At 37.6% G+C, this 15,895-nt stretch overlaps 1 protein-coding gene across 8 annotated transcripts in view; it reads right to left on the bottom strand.

The window, feature by feature from the left end:
- The window catches only part of UTRN (utrophin), a 449,337-nt gene that overhangs the window by 216,850 nt on the left and 216,592 nt on the right, over positions 1-15,895 (bottom strand). For all 8 annotated transcript variants that reach the window (XM_070417833.1, XM_070417835.1, XM_070417834.1 and 5 more), the window contains 2 exons: positions 15,267-15,472; positions 13,519-13,673 (listed from right to left, as the gene is read on the bottom strand). In XM_070417833.1, coding sequence (XP_070273934.1) covers positions 13,519-13,673; positions 15,267-15,472 — 361 coding nt within the window. The remainder of the gene's footprint in view (positions 1-13,518; positions 13,674-15,266; positions 15,473-15,895) is intronic.

Here is a 15,895-nt window from a genome sequence, read left to right as displayed (position 1 = left end):
TCATATGTGGAATCTAATGAACAAAATAAACTGATGAACAAATGGATCTAGAGACAGAGAAGCATGGAACAGGATCTCAGAGGGAAGGTGGGGGAGGGTGAGTTGGTGGGAAGAGATCAACCAAAGAACTTGTATGCATATATGCATAGCTCATGGACACAGGCAATAGGATGGTGAAGGCCTGGAGTGGAGGGTGGGGGCAGGCTAGAAGTGGTCAATGGGAGTTTGGTGATATTTGTAATATTTCAACAATAAAGACATAATTTTTTTTAAAAGCAGCAGATGGAATCAGTGTGCCCCTCCAAATAAATTTAGCAACATGTTATATCTCATTTATGTATGTTTTCTGATTGTCCATACACACATCCATCCATTCATCACCATCCATCCATCTGTCCTTCTATTTGCTTGTTAACTCAATATTAAAATGGTTATTTTAATATTCAATTTAAGGTGGTTTACTTTCTTATTTGTACTTTTCCACATTCTCTGAATTTATAATGAACAGTTATCTTTTTATACATCAATAAACACATTCTTTTAAAAAAAATAGGTAAAAGATTTAAACAGACACATCATCACAGAAGATATATGGATGGCAAATAAGCACATAAAAAGATGCTAAGCATCATTAATCATCAGAGAAACATAAATTCAAACCACAATGAGATATCACTACTTATTAGAATGGCTTTAAAAATGACTATATCAAATGCTGGTGAGAATGTAGAGTAACTGTAACTCTCACACATTGTAAGTAGGAGTGGAAAATGATACAGCCATTTTTAAAAAGTTTGGCGATTTTTAACATTAACCATGCACTTAAGATACAATCCAGCAATCGTTTTACAAGAGAGAAATGGAAATGTGTCCACACAAAACCCAAATGCAACTGTTTATAGCAGCTTTATTCATAATGCTCAAAAACTGATAATAACCCAAAAGTCATCCACCGGTAAAAGCTGAACTGTGGTACATGCAAATAATGGAATACTGAGCAATGGAAATTAACTACCGATAGATGAAAGAACATGGATGAAATCCCCGGTGCATTCTGCTAAGTGAAAGAAGCCAGACACAAAAGCTGCATACCATGATTCCATTTATATAACTTTCTGGAATGTCAGCGACCTCATCTCAGCACTTACTTACTAAAAACCTCCCAAAGTGTTTTGGCTGCCTGCAGAACACATCCACATTGCTCCTCCTGGGATGCAGTGCCCTCCACACTCTGTCACTAATTCACTTTCCCAGCTTTCCCTGAGTTCTCTCCAAAACTCTGTTTAAGTCAAGTTGGGCTGTTCCGTGTCCACATAAAAATTTTATATCCACAAATAAATGTCATTCTGACCACCGGGGGATCAGGCCTAAGCTGGCAATCAGACATCCTTCTGGCTGCCTGGGAGCCCTCGGGAGATGTCCACCTGCCATCTTAGGCCCACTCCCCGGGTGATCTGGCCTAAGCTGGCAGTCAGACATCTCTCTGGCAGTCCAGGAGCCCTCGGGGAGCAGGCCTAAGCCGTCACAGCAGGAGAGGCTCCCGCCACCACTGCTGCACTTGCAGCCATCAGCCCAGCTTGTGGCTGAGCAGAGCTCTCCCTGTAGGAGCACACTGACCACCAGAGGGCAGCTCCTGCATTGAGCGTCTGTCCCCTGGCAGTCAGTGTGCTTCATAGCTACCAGTCATTCCTGGTCATTCTGCTGTTAGGGTCAATTTGCATATTACCCTTTTATTATATAGGCTGTTTCTCAGTCCTTATTACACTATTATAATAAGCACTTATAGAATAATGAAAATCTATTTATAATATGCCTTTAAAATTACCTCCCAAACATCAATTTTTCAAGAAGCTACTAAGAGGCATCCTCCACAAAACTCAATTTATAAATCCAGAAAGAAGATATGAGAAGCATGAAAATAAGAGATCAGTGCAGGGAGGAGCTCTCACACAAACAGTGAGAGGTGAACTCAGAAAAGAGGGTGGTGAATCCAAACTGGACCAGGTGCAGGCTGTCATCACCATCCCAACTGCCATGTTTCGTTTTCACTTGACAAAATTTACAAAGGAGACACCCTGACAAAGCGAAAAAATAACCCAAAATAGAACACTTCCTCCCGCACCCCCACCCCCAAAATAAAAAGGAAAGAAAGCAACAAAACAAAAACCCATGAGATCCAGGAAATAGGGGTTCCAGATGAGGAGGAAGGCACAGGCACTCCCCAGATGATGGCTGTGCAGCAAATCTAGAGAGCGTGTACCCAAGTAAACACATTAGAAGTGACAGGCTACTTAATGCGATTGGCTTTGTGGGAAATTGTACTGTCAGGCCATCGGAAAATGTGGGAAGAATGAGCAACAGGTGCAAAGAAAACTAAGCATGTAAAAACAAAGCCATTATTAATTTCAGGTAAACCAAACAGAGGAAGCAAAATTATAGTCAACTTTCAGTGTTCAGCTGTTAATGATGTTTAGACAGGCATAATAATGTCAACACAATATCTGTTTATCTAAAAATTCATGCTGAGATGGTACAGCCACTGTGGACAATAATATAGCAGTTCCTCAAAAAAATAAACAATAAAGTAAATATATCACCCAGCAATTCCATTTCTGGGTATATAACCAAAAGAACTGAAAGCAAGGTCTCAAAGAGATATCCGTATACCTATGTTCATAGCAGCCCTATTCACAATAGCTAAAATGTGGAAGCAACTTTAATTTTTTGATAATCATGTGCCTATATCTCAATTTAGAAGTTACCCACCAGAATTTGGGTGGCTGTTGTTAGTGGTGTTTTATCTTCCACCTAAGCCTGCCCATATTTACAAGAATTAAAACATCAACAGTAAAAATATTAGGAATAACCAAATAAAGGCTGGGCCATTAAGATACTAGAAAGGGAAAAAAAATCAAAGGGGTACATACATGCAAGTAATCATCCATGAACAGATGATTCTTATTTAAAAAACACTCATATAAAATTTAGTAATTATAACATTTTTCATTTTACATACTCAGTATCCTTTATTTTAAAGAATATTCATCATAGGTTATGTGGCAAACAGCCGATGTAAAAACAGATCATTCTACATTAGTTCTATTAAACCCGAAAAATGTTCAGACCAGAGGAAAAGTGAAAATGTCGTAGAACCCTATGGGTGAATTCAGAGGATTCCTTATAGACAAGAGACAATTATATACCCAGCAAGCATAGAGGACCAGGCTGGCAGGGGAGGTAGAAAACCTAAAGTGACTCACAAAAGGACAAATTACCTACTGGTCATCAGTGGAAAAAGTGATTCTGCTTTTAAGATATTCACTTAAAAGGAATATCTTAAGTGAAGGAAACTGCAGAAAAACAACTGTTAGATGATGTAAGAAAACTCTACTTTGTTGGTTATGAAAGCCAAAGAATAAGCGTTTGGATCAAGGAGATAAGGTTCTACCACAGACTAGCTCTGACAACTTGGGCAGCTGCCCATCTCCTCAAGCATCATTTTCATCATCTCTGAAAACTCTGCTTGGCACATGAGGTTCTCCGTGGTCTGAGTCTTTGCTTACCTCCTCAAGAATCATCTCATCACTCCAAGACTCACTCTTCACTTACCTACAAAGAAGAATCAATTCCTAATCCTCAAAGTGGTCCCTGTCTCTAACCTATCCAGAGCCTTACTTTTTACTTCTTTTACCTTAAATACCTCTTCCCTCCCTCCACTATCCGGCCCATCCCCCTCCACTGCATTCATTTTTACTTATCCTGCAGAATGTGGTACAGACACCTTCCAAACCTACATGGTACCTCATCCCTGAGCACCCATGATTTCCTACCATGGCCAATGCTGCTATCACAAAGCACTACAAAATCAGTGGCTTACAGCAACTATTATCTCACAGTGTGTAAGTTAGTTTCTGAGAGGGGTCTCACTGGACTAAAATGAAGTTGTTGGCAGGCAGGACTGGTTTTCTCTAAAGGCGAATCCATTTCCTTGTTATTTCTAGTTTTGAGAAGTCACCCACATTCTTTGGCTCATGGTCCCTTCTTACATCTTCAAAGCCAGCAGTACAGGGCTGAGTGCTCACGCCACATCTCTCTGACCCATTCTTCTGCCTTCTTTCTCCACTTATTAGGACCCATTGATGATCCAAGATAGTCTCCCCATCTTTGGGGCCATTATCCTGCCTGTCTCATTATACTGTACCTCCGATCGCAACTGAAAGTGACTACTTTGTTGTGTGTTTAAAGTTTCTGAATCATCAGTTCACCTGGTACCCCCAGGACCTACACAGAGTAGGAACTCAACAAGTATTTATTACAAATTAATACAAAAGTGGGACTAATATCTCCCTTCCTGCAATAGTTTAATAACTGTATCAAAACACAGTAAACACTCAATAAATAGTAATTTACCTTACTTTATATATGAACTTGATGAAATACTGGGAAGTTAATTTTACTTATAGCATACAAATGAACGATTTAATCATAAATGTCCTGAGGAATCTTTTTAAATTCATATATACCTGGCATCAGATTTTTTATTTCGAATGTAATTAACTACTAAAAACAATGAACATAGTGACAACTAAACCCTATGTATAGCAGTCCAGATTATCTTCATATTATTATAATAAATACACATTTTAAGTTTTTATAATCATAATATAGGTACAAATACATAACTTATAGTCTGATTTTTGAAATTAATATAATTTTATGTGAAATTGCTAATAGAATATAGCTCAAAGGCAGTTCTCTACACCACCCATTACAGTCTTCTTAAAATTAGATCAAATGCTAGAGTGTGATATAAAGGACACCACAAGAATCTTTTATCCATTTTCAAGGAATTTCATATGATGTATCATACTACCATAAGGCCAAAATTAATGGCTAAAATTAGAGGCTCAGGAGTGTTTATGCACACTTTATTAGACAGGCTAATAAATTACCATTAATGCTATTGGGCACTGCTCTCAGAAGAAAACAACCTAATTCTACACCTCTGCCAATTACTAGCTATAAGGCTTGGGTAAATCATCTTAATTCTCCAATTGTGTGTGTGTGTGTGTGTGTGTGTGTGTGTGTGTGCGGGGGGCAGGGGGGGTTCATCCCTAAAATAAGTTGTTTGGACTAAAAGTAAAGGACCCATTTCAGACTGACCAAGGGTCCTTTTAAAACTACATAATCCATCACATCACAGAGATAATAAAACCTGCTAGAAGAGTTCCCCCATTCTCACCCATCCCTAGCTTCAAATTTGGCTTCATTAAGAATCCCTGCTTGGAAATGAAAGGTGACTGATGGGAGTGGATGAGCAGAGAGCAGAAAGCAAAAATGTCGAGGAGTACTGATGTGGAAGCTTCCTGAGATCACACCCAGCACTGAGCTCCCATTAGTCCATGCTTCACAATGCAGAGTTTCTATCCGGCAGCTCTGGTTGCTGCATCTCAAGAAAGACCAGAACAGAGCTAGAGGAGGTACTGGGAAATGTAATGAGAGAATACAGGGGAAGGAGCACTATCATAGAAAAAGAATCATCTTAACTTTAGGAAATTGTGGCTACTAGACAAAGACAGAGAAGTTTCACAAAAATCTTTTTTAACCTACAAATCATAAAGAGCAAGGACAGGCTGAAAACCTAGAGGATAAAACATCTGATGTAGAAGGCTAACTTTAGCAGAAACAAGATATTTTACTTCAAACAGAAGTAACACACTACAGAATTCTTTTGTAGAAGAAATGGTACAGATAAAAAATATAAACTGCTTCTCATAAAAGATTAGAGGAATTCACTAGTGACAGATTTACTTACAATAGTTTACATTAAAGATAGCGGGGATCTAAAAAATGTAAACGCTTAGCTTTTAAGGAGATTTATATTATAAAGGCAACAGATATAGCTTAAAGTAATCAATCTAAATAGCTTATGGTTATCTTGTAGCTCAAAAACATGGCCACCCACATAACTGCCTTGTTTAAATATTATTTTAAACATGTTAAATGATACTCGGTATTTTAAGCTACAAGATATACTGGTTAACCAAGTGTGCATGTGCTTAGAATTGGTCAAAAGAGTGTTTGAACATAAATACATGTGTCTCTTTTTTAAACTTGAATGGAAAAGAGCATCTCAGAAAACCCACAAATATGTGTTGCTAAACTTTGGTATACTTAAAAGATGACCTTTATTTACAGGTACTTAAATAAATATATGTATCTTTTTTAGTACAGAAAAAATGGCAGCATCAGTAGTTCGAGTGGCATGTAGAAAACTTACACTGAAACAATATTTAAGCTTTTCAATGGGTACCTTCACAAGGTAATTTTGTTCTTTGGTAAATAAAGTAGGATTTAGCTGGGAAATATATTAAAACACCCCGTGGGGAAATGCAGTAGATTTAATGAAGAATTAGTCACTGCAGATATCTCTCTGTTACATAGAGATTGGGATATCATCAATCACTTTAAAAATTCACCCCGTGGGATTTAAGAAGACTGCTGTAAGCTGCTAATACCACACGCTCAGGAAGCTCAAGAGAGAGCCCCAACCCCCTTGCCCATCCCATGATGCCTGCCCATGACTTTATATAACCCAAAGGAGCAGTTTTCTCTTCGGCTGCCATTGACAGCAAGTAAATATTTAAGACCACAGAGAGCTATCTTAGTGAGAGGATTCATCCCACCACATCCTATTTCCTTTTTAGCTAAGTCACTGCCCAACATTCGGCCTTTATTAGCCAACCAACATTAGACTGTAACTCGAATGCTACTCTGCACCTTTCCCAGTTTGCCAAAATCTACCCTCAAAACCCTTCTGTTATGCCCAGAACTCCATTCTGTGTTGGGAAGACTCCACAGATCAATCCCTCTACCTTATCTTAAGGAAAATTGGTTTCCCTAGGGCTATCAATACCCCAGAAAACTTTCGATGAAGATTTTTTCTTGTTTCTCTCACACTCTATATTCCTCAGGGCGAGGAGTGGGACTAAGGGTCCTCCCCTTTGTTTTCCATTGCTAATTCCAGCCATTGTTTTCTCTTCCAGGCAAAAGTCTACTCTTTCAAAGCATAAGACTTTTATCCATTATGGTCAAATCCTCACCTCTAGGTCTGTGGTCACTGCATATGGTTATAAAGGTTGCTCACTGTCTCAACAGGTAAATGGTGTCTGAAATCCAACTCAAGGGCTTCTGAGCAAGCCACAGGCTCTGGTGAGGGACTGCATCACCAGGGAAAAGGACATTAGAGACGTCACTATGGACTAGAGGTAATCCTGGTCTCTACTTCCTTAAAACACCCTCCTCTGCTCTGTCCCCTATCTTTCATCTACATTCTTTCTACTTGTCTCTGAGTAGATGAACATTGCTGAAGAACACTACTAAGGTCTATCTTCACTGTGCATATATTATTATAAACCACAAGTAGGCACCGGCACTGTCCAGCAATAATGTAAAGACCCCTAGGAAGCTCTCTGTCCCACATACCAGAATTCTGACTTTATATCTGATCTTCTTTCTTCAGATATAAAATCTGAAGTCTCACTGACAGCATGCCTCACAGATCATAAAGAAAGCAGAAGCACTACACAGAGAACCTTTCATCTTCCTATCACTAAGGCTCCAATCCACATTGTCTACTCTTCCCCTCATTGTCCTTCCTGTCCTAATGGAAAACACATCCCAGCTCTTACCAAACCAAATTGTCCAGATTTCGCCTTCTAATCTACTCTAGGACTTTCTTTTCTCTTTCTTTGTTCTCTGTCTTGAATCATCAGTCTTTCCTCTACTGGATCATTCCCATGAGCACAAAACCATGCTCTACCATGTCCCATTCTAAAGAAAAATCAATGACCACACTGAGAAACAACAAGCCCTCCAAGTAGTACCCACTCTCTTTGTCCCTCTTCACAACAAGCATTTCTAATGTTCTTTCCACAACCTGGTTCTACCTCCTCACCTTCACCTCATTCTCAGAAATGATCATTTTAAGTGTAGAGAAATCTCATCTTAGCTGTGCTAAGTAACTTTAAACATGTCACTGAAACTTCTCCAAGCCTTATAGCATCCAATTAGACAATGCATTCTTAATGGAGGCAGTAAGTAATTCTTTAGAAGGGTAAGGTGGAGGACGGGAATGGGAAAAAATTGACACTTTCTATGTATAACGCACAACTATAAAGTACAGAAACAGACAATCAGTATACCATAGTATTAAAATTTCATGAAGGAAGGTACCTAAAAAAGGCTTCTTAAGGAGTTAATAATATTTTTTTAAAGGTTGAGAAATACTGGTTTAAATGAACCGTAAGTTTATGTACAACTCTTAAAGTTCCTTACTTCTATCTTCACAACAACAATGCCAAGAATTCAAAAAATGCTTACGATAAGTTCACATACTTTGTTTAAGAAGGCAAGGACAGATTTGTACATTTTAGAAAAATCTCCAAATAAAACAGTTAAAAACTGTAAATGCCACTGTATTTAAAAGAGAAAATCCTCTCAATACGTAGAAACCCCAGCTGTCACCCGTGAAGGGACCCTGTGAGCCACAGTTTTGTTGGATTTTCCATGTTTTATAGATGACAGTTTACCCAAATCATGTGGTATTTTGTTACAGCAGCCTGAACGAACTAAGACACTAACCAAGAAAGTTACATATTCTCATAGTTTCATCTAGTAAGAAATATTTAGAGTATCTATACTGCATTCAATAAATCAGATAATCAACTAGTTTATAATTAATGTACATAGAAACTGTTCGAAATGACTATAGACAAATGACTGACAGTGACTCAACCTTCTGCTATTCTCACCAGTATCACAAAACAGACTAAGGGCAGTGGGTTTCTAAGGAAGACACCAAAAGATAGAGCACATGCCCGACTGGTGTAGCTCAGTGGGTGAGCGTTGACCCATGAACCAGGAGGTCACCAGTTCAATTCCCAATCAGGGCACATGCCTGGGTTGCAGGCTCGATCCCAAGTAGGGGCATGCGGGAGGCAGCCAATCAATGTTTCTCTCTTTCTATCTCTCCCCTTCCTCTCTCCCTAAAATCAATAAAAACATGTTTTTAAAAAACATTTAAAAAGACAGAGCACATGATGATAATCTGGCTAACCTTCTGTTGAGCATATATCATGTACAAGAAATGTTTACATATAATTTTTGTCATAATAATCATACACTTAGATATGATCTCCACTTTAGAACCAAAGAAAGTGTCTCAATCATTTAAAATAATGTGCTCAAGGGTGGTAAGTCACACAGATGGGAAATGAATATACTGGGATTTAATCAAGAATGGCCAGTACCATAGTGAGTTACCTTCCGTTCTGCCTGTACAAACTGAGGATTGCCTTAAAGAGGCAAGGCAAAATATGGCTTCTGGAGGGTAAGGGCAAAGAGAAAAATGCATAGCAATTAATTATCTATAAGATAATCTTTAAAACATAAAGTTATATTACCTCATTTCCTTTACAATATTTCACCACCAATCACTACATGTGTGTATATGTATATATGAAAGTATGTGTGTGTATACACACGTATGCCTATAGTACTACAATTGTGCGTGCACATACACACACACACACACACACACACACACACACAGGCACTAGGGTTAAAATAACTTTTCAGACCCAAATCAGGCACCTACACTCCAAAAGTTACTATGAAGATATTTTATCTATTGTTAACTCAGTACTAAAAAAAAAATCTGTTAATTGGCATTAAGAGATGTAAAAGAAAAAATATCACAGGTTAGGAGTAGCGACCAAGATACATCAATTAGTTTAAAATGTTAGAGACAGACCTATTGTATATAGAATCCAAAATATCGGGAGCTAGTTGTGTTTCAGAATTTAAACTTTTTTGCACATTAGAAATCTATTATGAATGTATCTATATGACTTATTACCTCTAAGTAGGATGTGAAGCGGCAAACACATTAATATGTCTGCACTTAGGAACAAGGCTATTCACACCAAGAAGGATAAATAAAGACTATAATAAATGGTTTCATGTCAAGCCAAAGCTTTCTGATATCTCAGCATATTGGATTTTGGCACTGCAGATAAGGGACTATGGACCTGCAACTGTGAGTGGCCAAGTTACTTAAGCCAATTGCAATTCACAGAAAACATTTCCTTTGAAAGCTGATATTAAACTTCACAGATTATCCCACAATAACAATATTCCATTGGCAAGTATAATAACCTTCACCCCTCCAGCACTTGGCTGCCAATGGTATATGTTCAGAATTGAGCTGGAATCTAATGAACAAAATATACTGACCAACAAAATAGGTTCAGAGGTATGGAAGCATGGAACAAACTGACATATCTCAGAGGAGTGGGCAAGAGATGGGAACAAATTAGCCAAAGAACTTAAATACGTATGTGTATACACAGCCCATGGACACAGGCAATAGTGTGGTGAGGGCCCGGGGGGTGGTAGGAGTTGGGTGGAGGGGGGCAAAGGAGGGGAAAACAGGGGACATCTGTAATACTGTCAACAATAAAATATATTTTTATATTTATAAAACAAACAACAAAATAATACAGCTGGGAGGCAGGAGGTGAGCCATAGTGCAAGGCCTCCCAGCAGCCATTACAATGGCCACATACTAGGGAGTGTTACATTATTCATAGCAGAAGCCCCATATCTTTAATCAGATCTGGCTTCTAAACTCAACACAGGTAAGAACCAGTAAGTGTAATCACAGACAGATCCAAGAGGTGAGTACACGGAGCAGTCACCAGCAATAGCTGGCATTCTGACAGCAAAGAAGAAAGGTAAAGAAGGTAAGAGCCTTGCTACCTAGACAAAAAGTTTTGGATTCCAATCTCAGCTCTGCCTGTATGAGCTGGGTGACCTTGGGCATTCCTTAACTTCTCTCTGCTCCAGTTTTATCAGTGACATAGTGTTGAGGAAAACACTGCCTGTCTCCTTGTGACTGTTGTGAGGATTAAATGAAATAATGCCTGCGAAGAGTTTAGCACAGTGCCTGACAATGAGAAGATACTCAATACAATTTACACAGTAAAAATAAAGCACAAAACTCACAAAGCATAGCAGCCTGAATAAACTTACTACCAATTCTTCAGAACTTGAAAGTGATTATAATTTTGTATAGAGAAATCTCATCTTAGCTATGCTACGAAACCTTAAACATGCCATTGAAACTTCTCGGAGCCTTGTAGCACCCGATTAGACCATGCATTCTTAAGAGAGGCGGTAAGGGGTTCTTTGGTAGGGTAAGGTGGAGGACAGCAGTGGGGGGAAGAAATGACTCTTTTTATGTATAAAGCATATCTATAAAGTACAGAAACAGACACACAGTATAACCATGGTATTAAAATTTCATGAGGGAAGATACCTTAAAAGGCTTCTTAGGGGGTTAATAATAATTTTTAAAAGGTTGAGAAATACTGGTTTAAATCACCCATAAGTTTACATGCAGCTCTTAACCGTCCTTAATCCTATCTTTACAACAATAATGCCAAGAATTCAAAAAATGTTTACTATAAGTTCACGCACATTGTTTAAGAAGGTTAGGACAGATTTGCATATTTTAGAAAGATCTCCGATTAAAACAGTTAAAAATTGTAAATGTCACTGTATTTAAAAGAGAAAATCCTCTCAAATCAAAGAAACCCCAGCTGGCACTCATGAAGGGACCCTGTGAGCCACAGCTGTGTTGGATTTTCCCTACTTTATAGATGACAGTTTACCCAAATCATGTCTAGATATGAATATACTTAGTTTTTTCCCCTCAAAATGGGGAAAGAAACTAGAATAAGGACAACTATTTGTAACCACCATGAAGTTGGAACACTGTGGCTGTCTTCGCTATGATAAATGAAAGATCACCTTGGAATATAATTCATTTTTAATTGCCTCTTCCATCTAATCTAACTACTGCTGGAGTCTGTCATAAAATATTTACAAAGTAAAAGCAAAAATAAAGAATTGGGGGTGCTAAATAAAGCAGGCCACACATTTCTACGTGATCAAGTTTTGGGGCATTTTTTACAACAAAAACAAAGTCACAACTTATATGTGAATTTTGGGAAACAGATAAAGTATGATTAAGGACTCTCTTAGTGTTACAGCTGTCTTTTTAAAACAAACATGATTGACATACAACCTTGTATTAGCTTTAGGTATACAACATAATGATTTGATTTATGTATTTATTGTAGTGTGATTAGCATCGATCACCACAGTTACAATTTTTCTTGTGATGAGAACTTTTAAGATCTACCCTTTCACAGCAACTTTCAAATATACAATACAGTATTGTTAACTATAGTCACCATGATGCACATTACATTCGTTTTATAACTGTAAGTTTGTATCTTAAATCTGTTTTTAATTCACCTTCTTCCCAGCCTTGGATTCGAATCCTTTCTACACCCAAATACCTTGTTACAACAAAAGAAAACAGTTGTATAAAATGCTAGAAAGATCAATATTATAGCTATTTTCTGCTTTAACCACTTATGAAGTTTTGTATTTGCAACCCCAGTCTTATTTCCTCCAGAATCCTAGCTTTTTCATGCTCATATACCACCCTCATAATTCTGAGTTTTCCAAAACTCCATTTTAGAAATTATAACTAAAAATGGCATTCTAAAATTGTATAAAACATCTTCATGTCAAACTGTTATTAAATGCTTGACCATACTTTATTACCAGTAATACATATCAAAAAGTGTTCTAATATTATCCATTTTATTCACAGAAAAACAAATGTGTTATGATATCTTTGGTAGCTTTCAGGCAGCTGCATTTGCATATGTAAAGACGTGTGTGAAACCAAATTCCCTTAGGCAAGGTGCTCCCTGCAGAATGCTGGAGGTAAACACATCTTGACTGATGGTGACTATAAATATGCCATCTTAAACAGATGCTAACCACTGTTTACAGGTCCTCAAATCCTAGGTCTTCAAGTGACAGAAAAATCTCTCTTATTAGCCCACATGCTATTATAGACGGTTCCAAACATACTGACTAGACAGAGTAATAAAAAGAAAATATATGTATTAGTTAAGCCCTGAATACACACAGAATAGTTCAGGAGTCTAGAGTTGGATCTATGTGTTCTCAGCCTCAACTGAGGCAATCCGGCCAAACAGCCCACTATTTTAATAACCATTAGGATTACTATAACCCTAATGCAGCTGTGCATACCTGAGTGTTCCTTAGCATCACGGAGCTACAAGATTTACTCTAGGTAACACCAAGGAGACAAAAAAAAAAATCAGAACACATAAATAATCATTGGCAAGGTTTAGACTTATTTAAGGAAAATCTCCATGTAGTAAGTCAAGTAGATATTGTATAAATATACATTCTGTATGATAACACTCAGAATAGCATAAAAAATTTTTTAATCACAATAAAATGTACTTTTAGTAGTCACACATTTTGGCATTTTTCCATGAGAAAGCCAAAGCCATCAAATTCTCAACCTGACAACACACCGTTACCTGCCAGGGCCTCAGCGTTTACCTTTGTTTGAGATTGATCCACGATGCTTTCAGATACTCGGTGGTTTCCTTCACGTTCCTCGTGTCATCGCTACCATATTTCCCCAGCAGCTTCTGCAGGATGTTATCGAACGCCATCACGATCCCGTCGCCAGGACCCAGTTCTTGAAGCAGTATCTAAGGTGCAATTTCAGGCGCCATTGTTAGACTTGGTCACTCAGTAACCAGTATTGCCAAAACATTGGTCCTCCCAGTAGGTTTTAACATGTTTTAGACACAGATATCAAAAGGAGAAAACAAATTATTGGACAAACTCTTGCATGTAAGTTTAAACCAAAATAATTACAGACGTGAAAAGAAAAATGACTAAGAAAGTGATCAGGTACATAGCAGATGACATTAAACAAATGACTGTCTCTTCCTCTTTTAGATATTTTATTTCCTAAAAACAATGTCTTTTTTCATTCCTTCTGCTATACATGTGATCCTTACAGGAACATGCACTGATTAGGAATGAATTGACTATAGAGTTCCCTTATATGTACTTAGAGCAATGGAAAGGGCCAACAATACGGAAGTCTTCTATCTCCTGCCCCTCGATCACTGTGTATGTTTATAGGTAACTGCTTGAATGGATCAAGCAGCCATGCAAGGTTCACTGGGAGTTGCTTGAATAGCTACACCGAGGCTATGTCCATTGGCATATCAATTCCTTAACATACTTCTTCAGTCTCTGAGAGTCCCTGGATCAAGATACTCCTCATGAAATCTAAAGGACAAATGAAAGTTCCTATAGTTTTTTGTAGCTATTGACAGAAAAGTCAACCCTAAAGTTTCAGAAGGAAATGACCATACTGCTAATTATAAAAGAATATTCTACATATGATGATTGAAGCATTGATACAACTTTGAATTGTATTCCTTTAGTGAAGTTTCAGGGGCTATGCTGATATTATTTTTGATTCATTTGGTGAAAACAATTAGCAGATATCATAAACACAGGGAATGATCCAGGAAATCAGGACATCTGGCCACTTGTTTTTTATACTGTAACCACAGAAAGTCCATACATATGAAGACTGAAAATATACTTTCATGATTTAGATTTAGATTCCTACATATCCATTATTATATTCTTCACAAATGTACACTTTTATCATAGGCTATCTGAAGGGCAAATAAATGTTACAGTAAAATATAAACTGACAACCATAACCTCTAATTCAAGAGTATTTTCTATGATTGCAGAGAAAATTTAAATAGTGCCATACATGTTCAATATCATCAACTCTATTAGCCAAACTGATCACAGAAGGTACCTGCTCTGATGACATTGATAAATCAGTTTGTTATAAAGGTATTAAAAGAAACTAAACTTACTTATTACCTGATTTGTTTCCTACAGTAGCCCTCAAATGAAAGTCTCAAGAAATTTCCTAAATAGAAATAACCTTCAGGGTAGACATGAAGGGAACAAAAGAAGGTTCTTGGGGTCCTGAAAATGTTCCTTTCTAGTGGCCTGTTTGTGGGTGTGTTCCATTTGCAAGGAGTCAGTGAGCTATAAATCTAAGATATATGTACATTTCCATTTGTTATGCCTCCAGGAATTTTTCAGAATCCTTCCTGGTCAAATGCTTTATATTAATTTCAATGTGTATTCTAAGAACTTGGGGAAACATCATGACAAGAATCCTTAAAATTACAGAACCAAAAAAAAAAAACACACAACCAACAAATCAATATTGCCAAAAGATATCTAATGGGTCTTACTTGATTATCAGAAATTTGTTTGATAAGTGGATCCCTTCGGGCTTGTTGAAGAATATAGAGTCGAGCCTCATATTTTCTCATAAGTTCTTCAGTCTCTTCTCTATGGTCATCCCACTGCAGGCTGTCAATCACCATGTCCTCCAGCTGCTGCTGGCGCAACTCTACACCATGCTGAGTGCTATCCCACTGGTTCCTGACCTTCTCCACTACAGGAAACATTACAAAAAAGAATTCCTGAAAGCGACTCTCAGAAAAGGGGAAAAGTACCTGATACCAAATTTATTACAAATGAAGCTATCAATAGAAAAGAGAAAAGAGGCAAGTCGACACACATTTTAAAGAAACGACAGTCTGTCATACTATACAATTGATATATTTCGGAAACCATTTTTGAGGAAAAATTCTTATATTAAACTCTATTAAATTTTATTTTTTTATTGTTCCAACTGCTGGCCTCACTTTTATTTCTTTTCTTTTTTTGATATATGAGCAGTTTTTTATATATTTTAATTTATCTTTATCGTTGAGAGTATTAAAGATACCCCCCATTTTCCCCCCATGACCCCTCTCCACCAGGCTCCTGCCCCATCCCAGGCCTCACCACACTATTGCCTGTGGCCATGGGTTAT

Source organism: Myotis yumanensis, unplaced genomic scaffold (genome assembly GCF_028538775.1).
Source record: "Myotis yumanensis isolate MYYU_CA2020_CCGP unplaced genomic scaffold, mMyoYum1.0.hap1 SCAF_6, whole genome shotgun sequence".
Lineage (NCBI taxonomy): Eukaryota > Metazoa > Chordata > Mammalia > Chiroptera > Vespertilionidae > Myotis > Myotis yumanensis.
The sequence above is the reverse complement of the archived record's forward strand: the minus strand, read 5'-3'. Positions and strand labels throughout refer to the sequence as shown.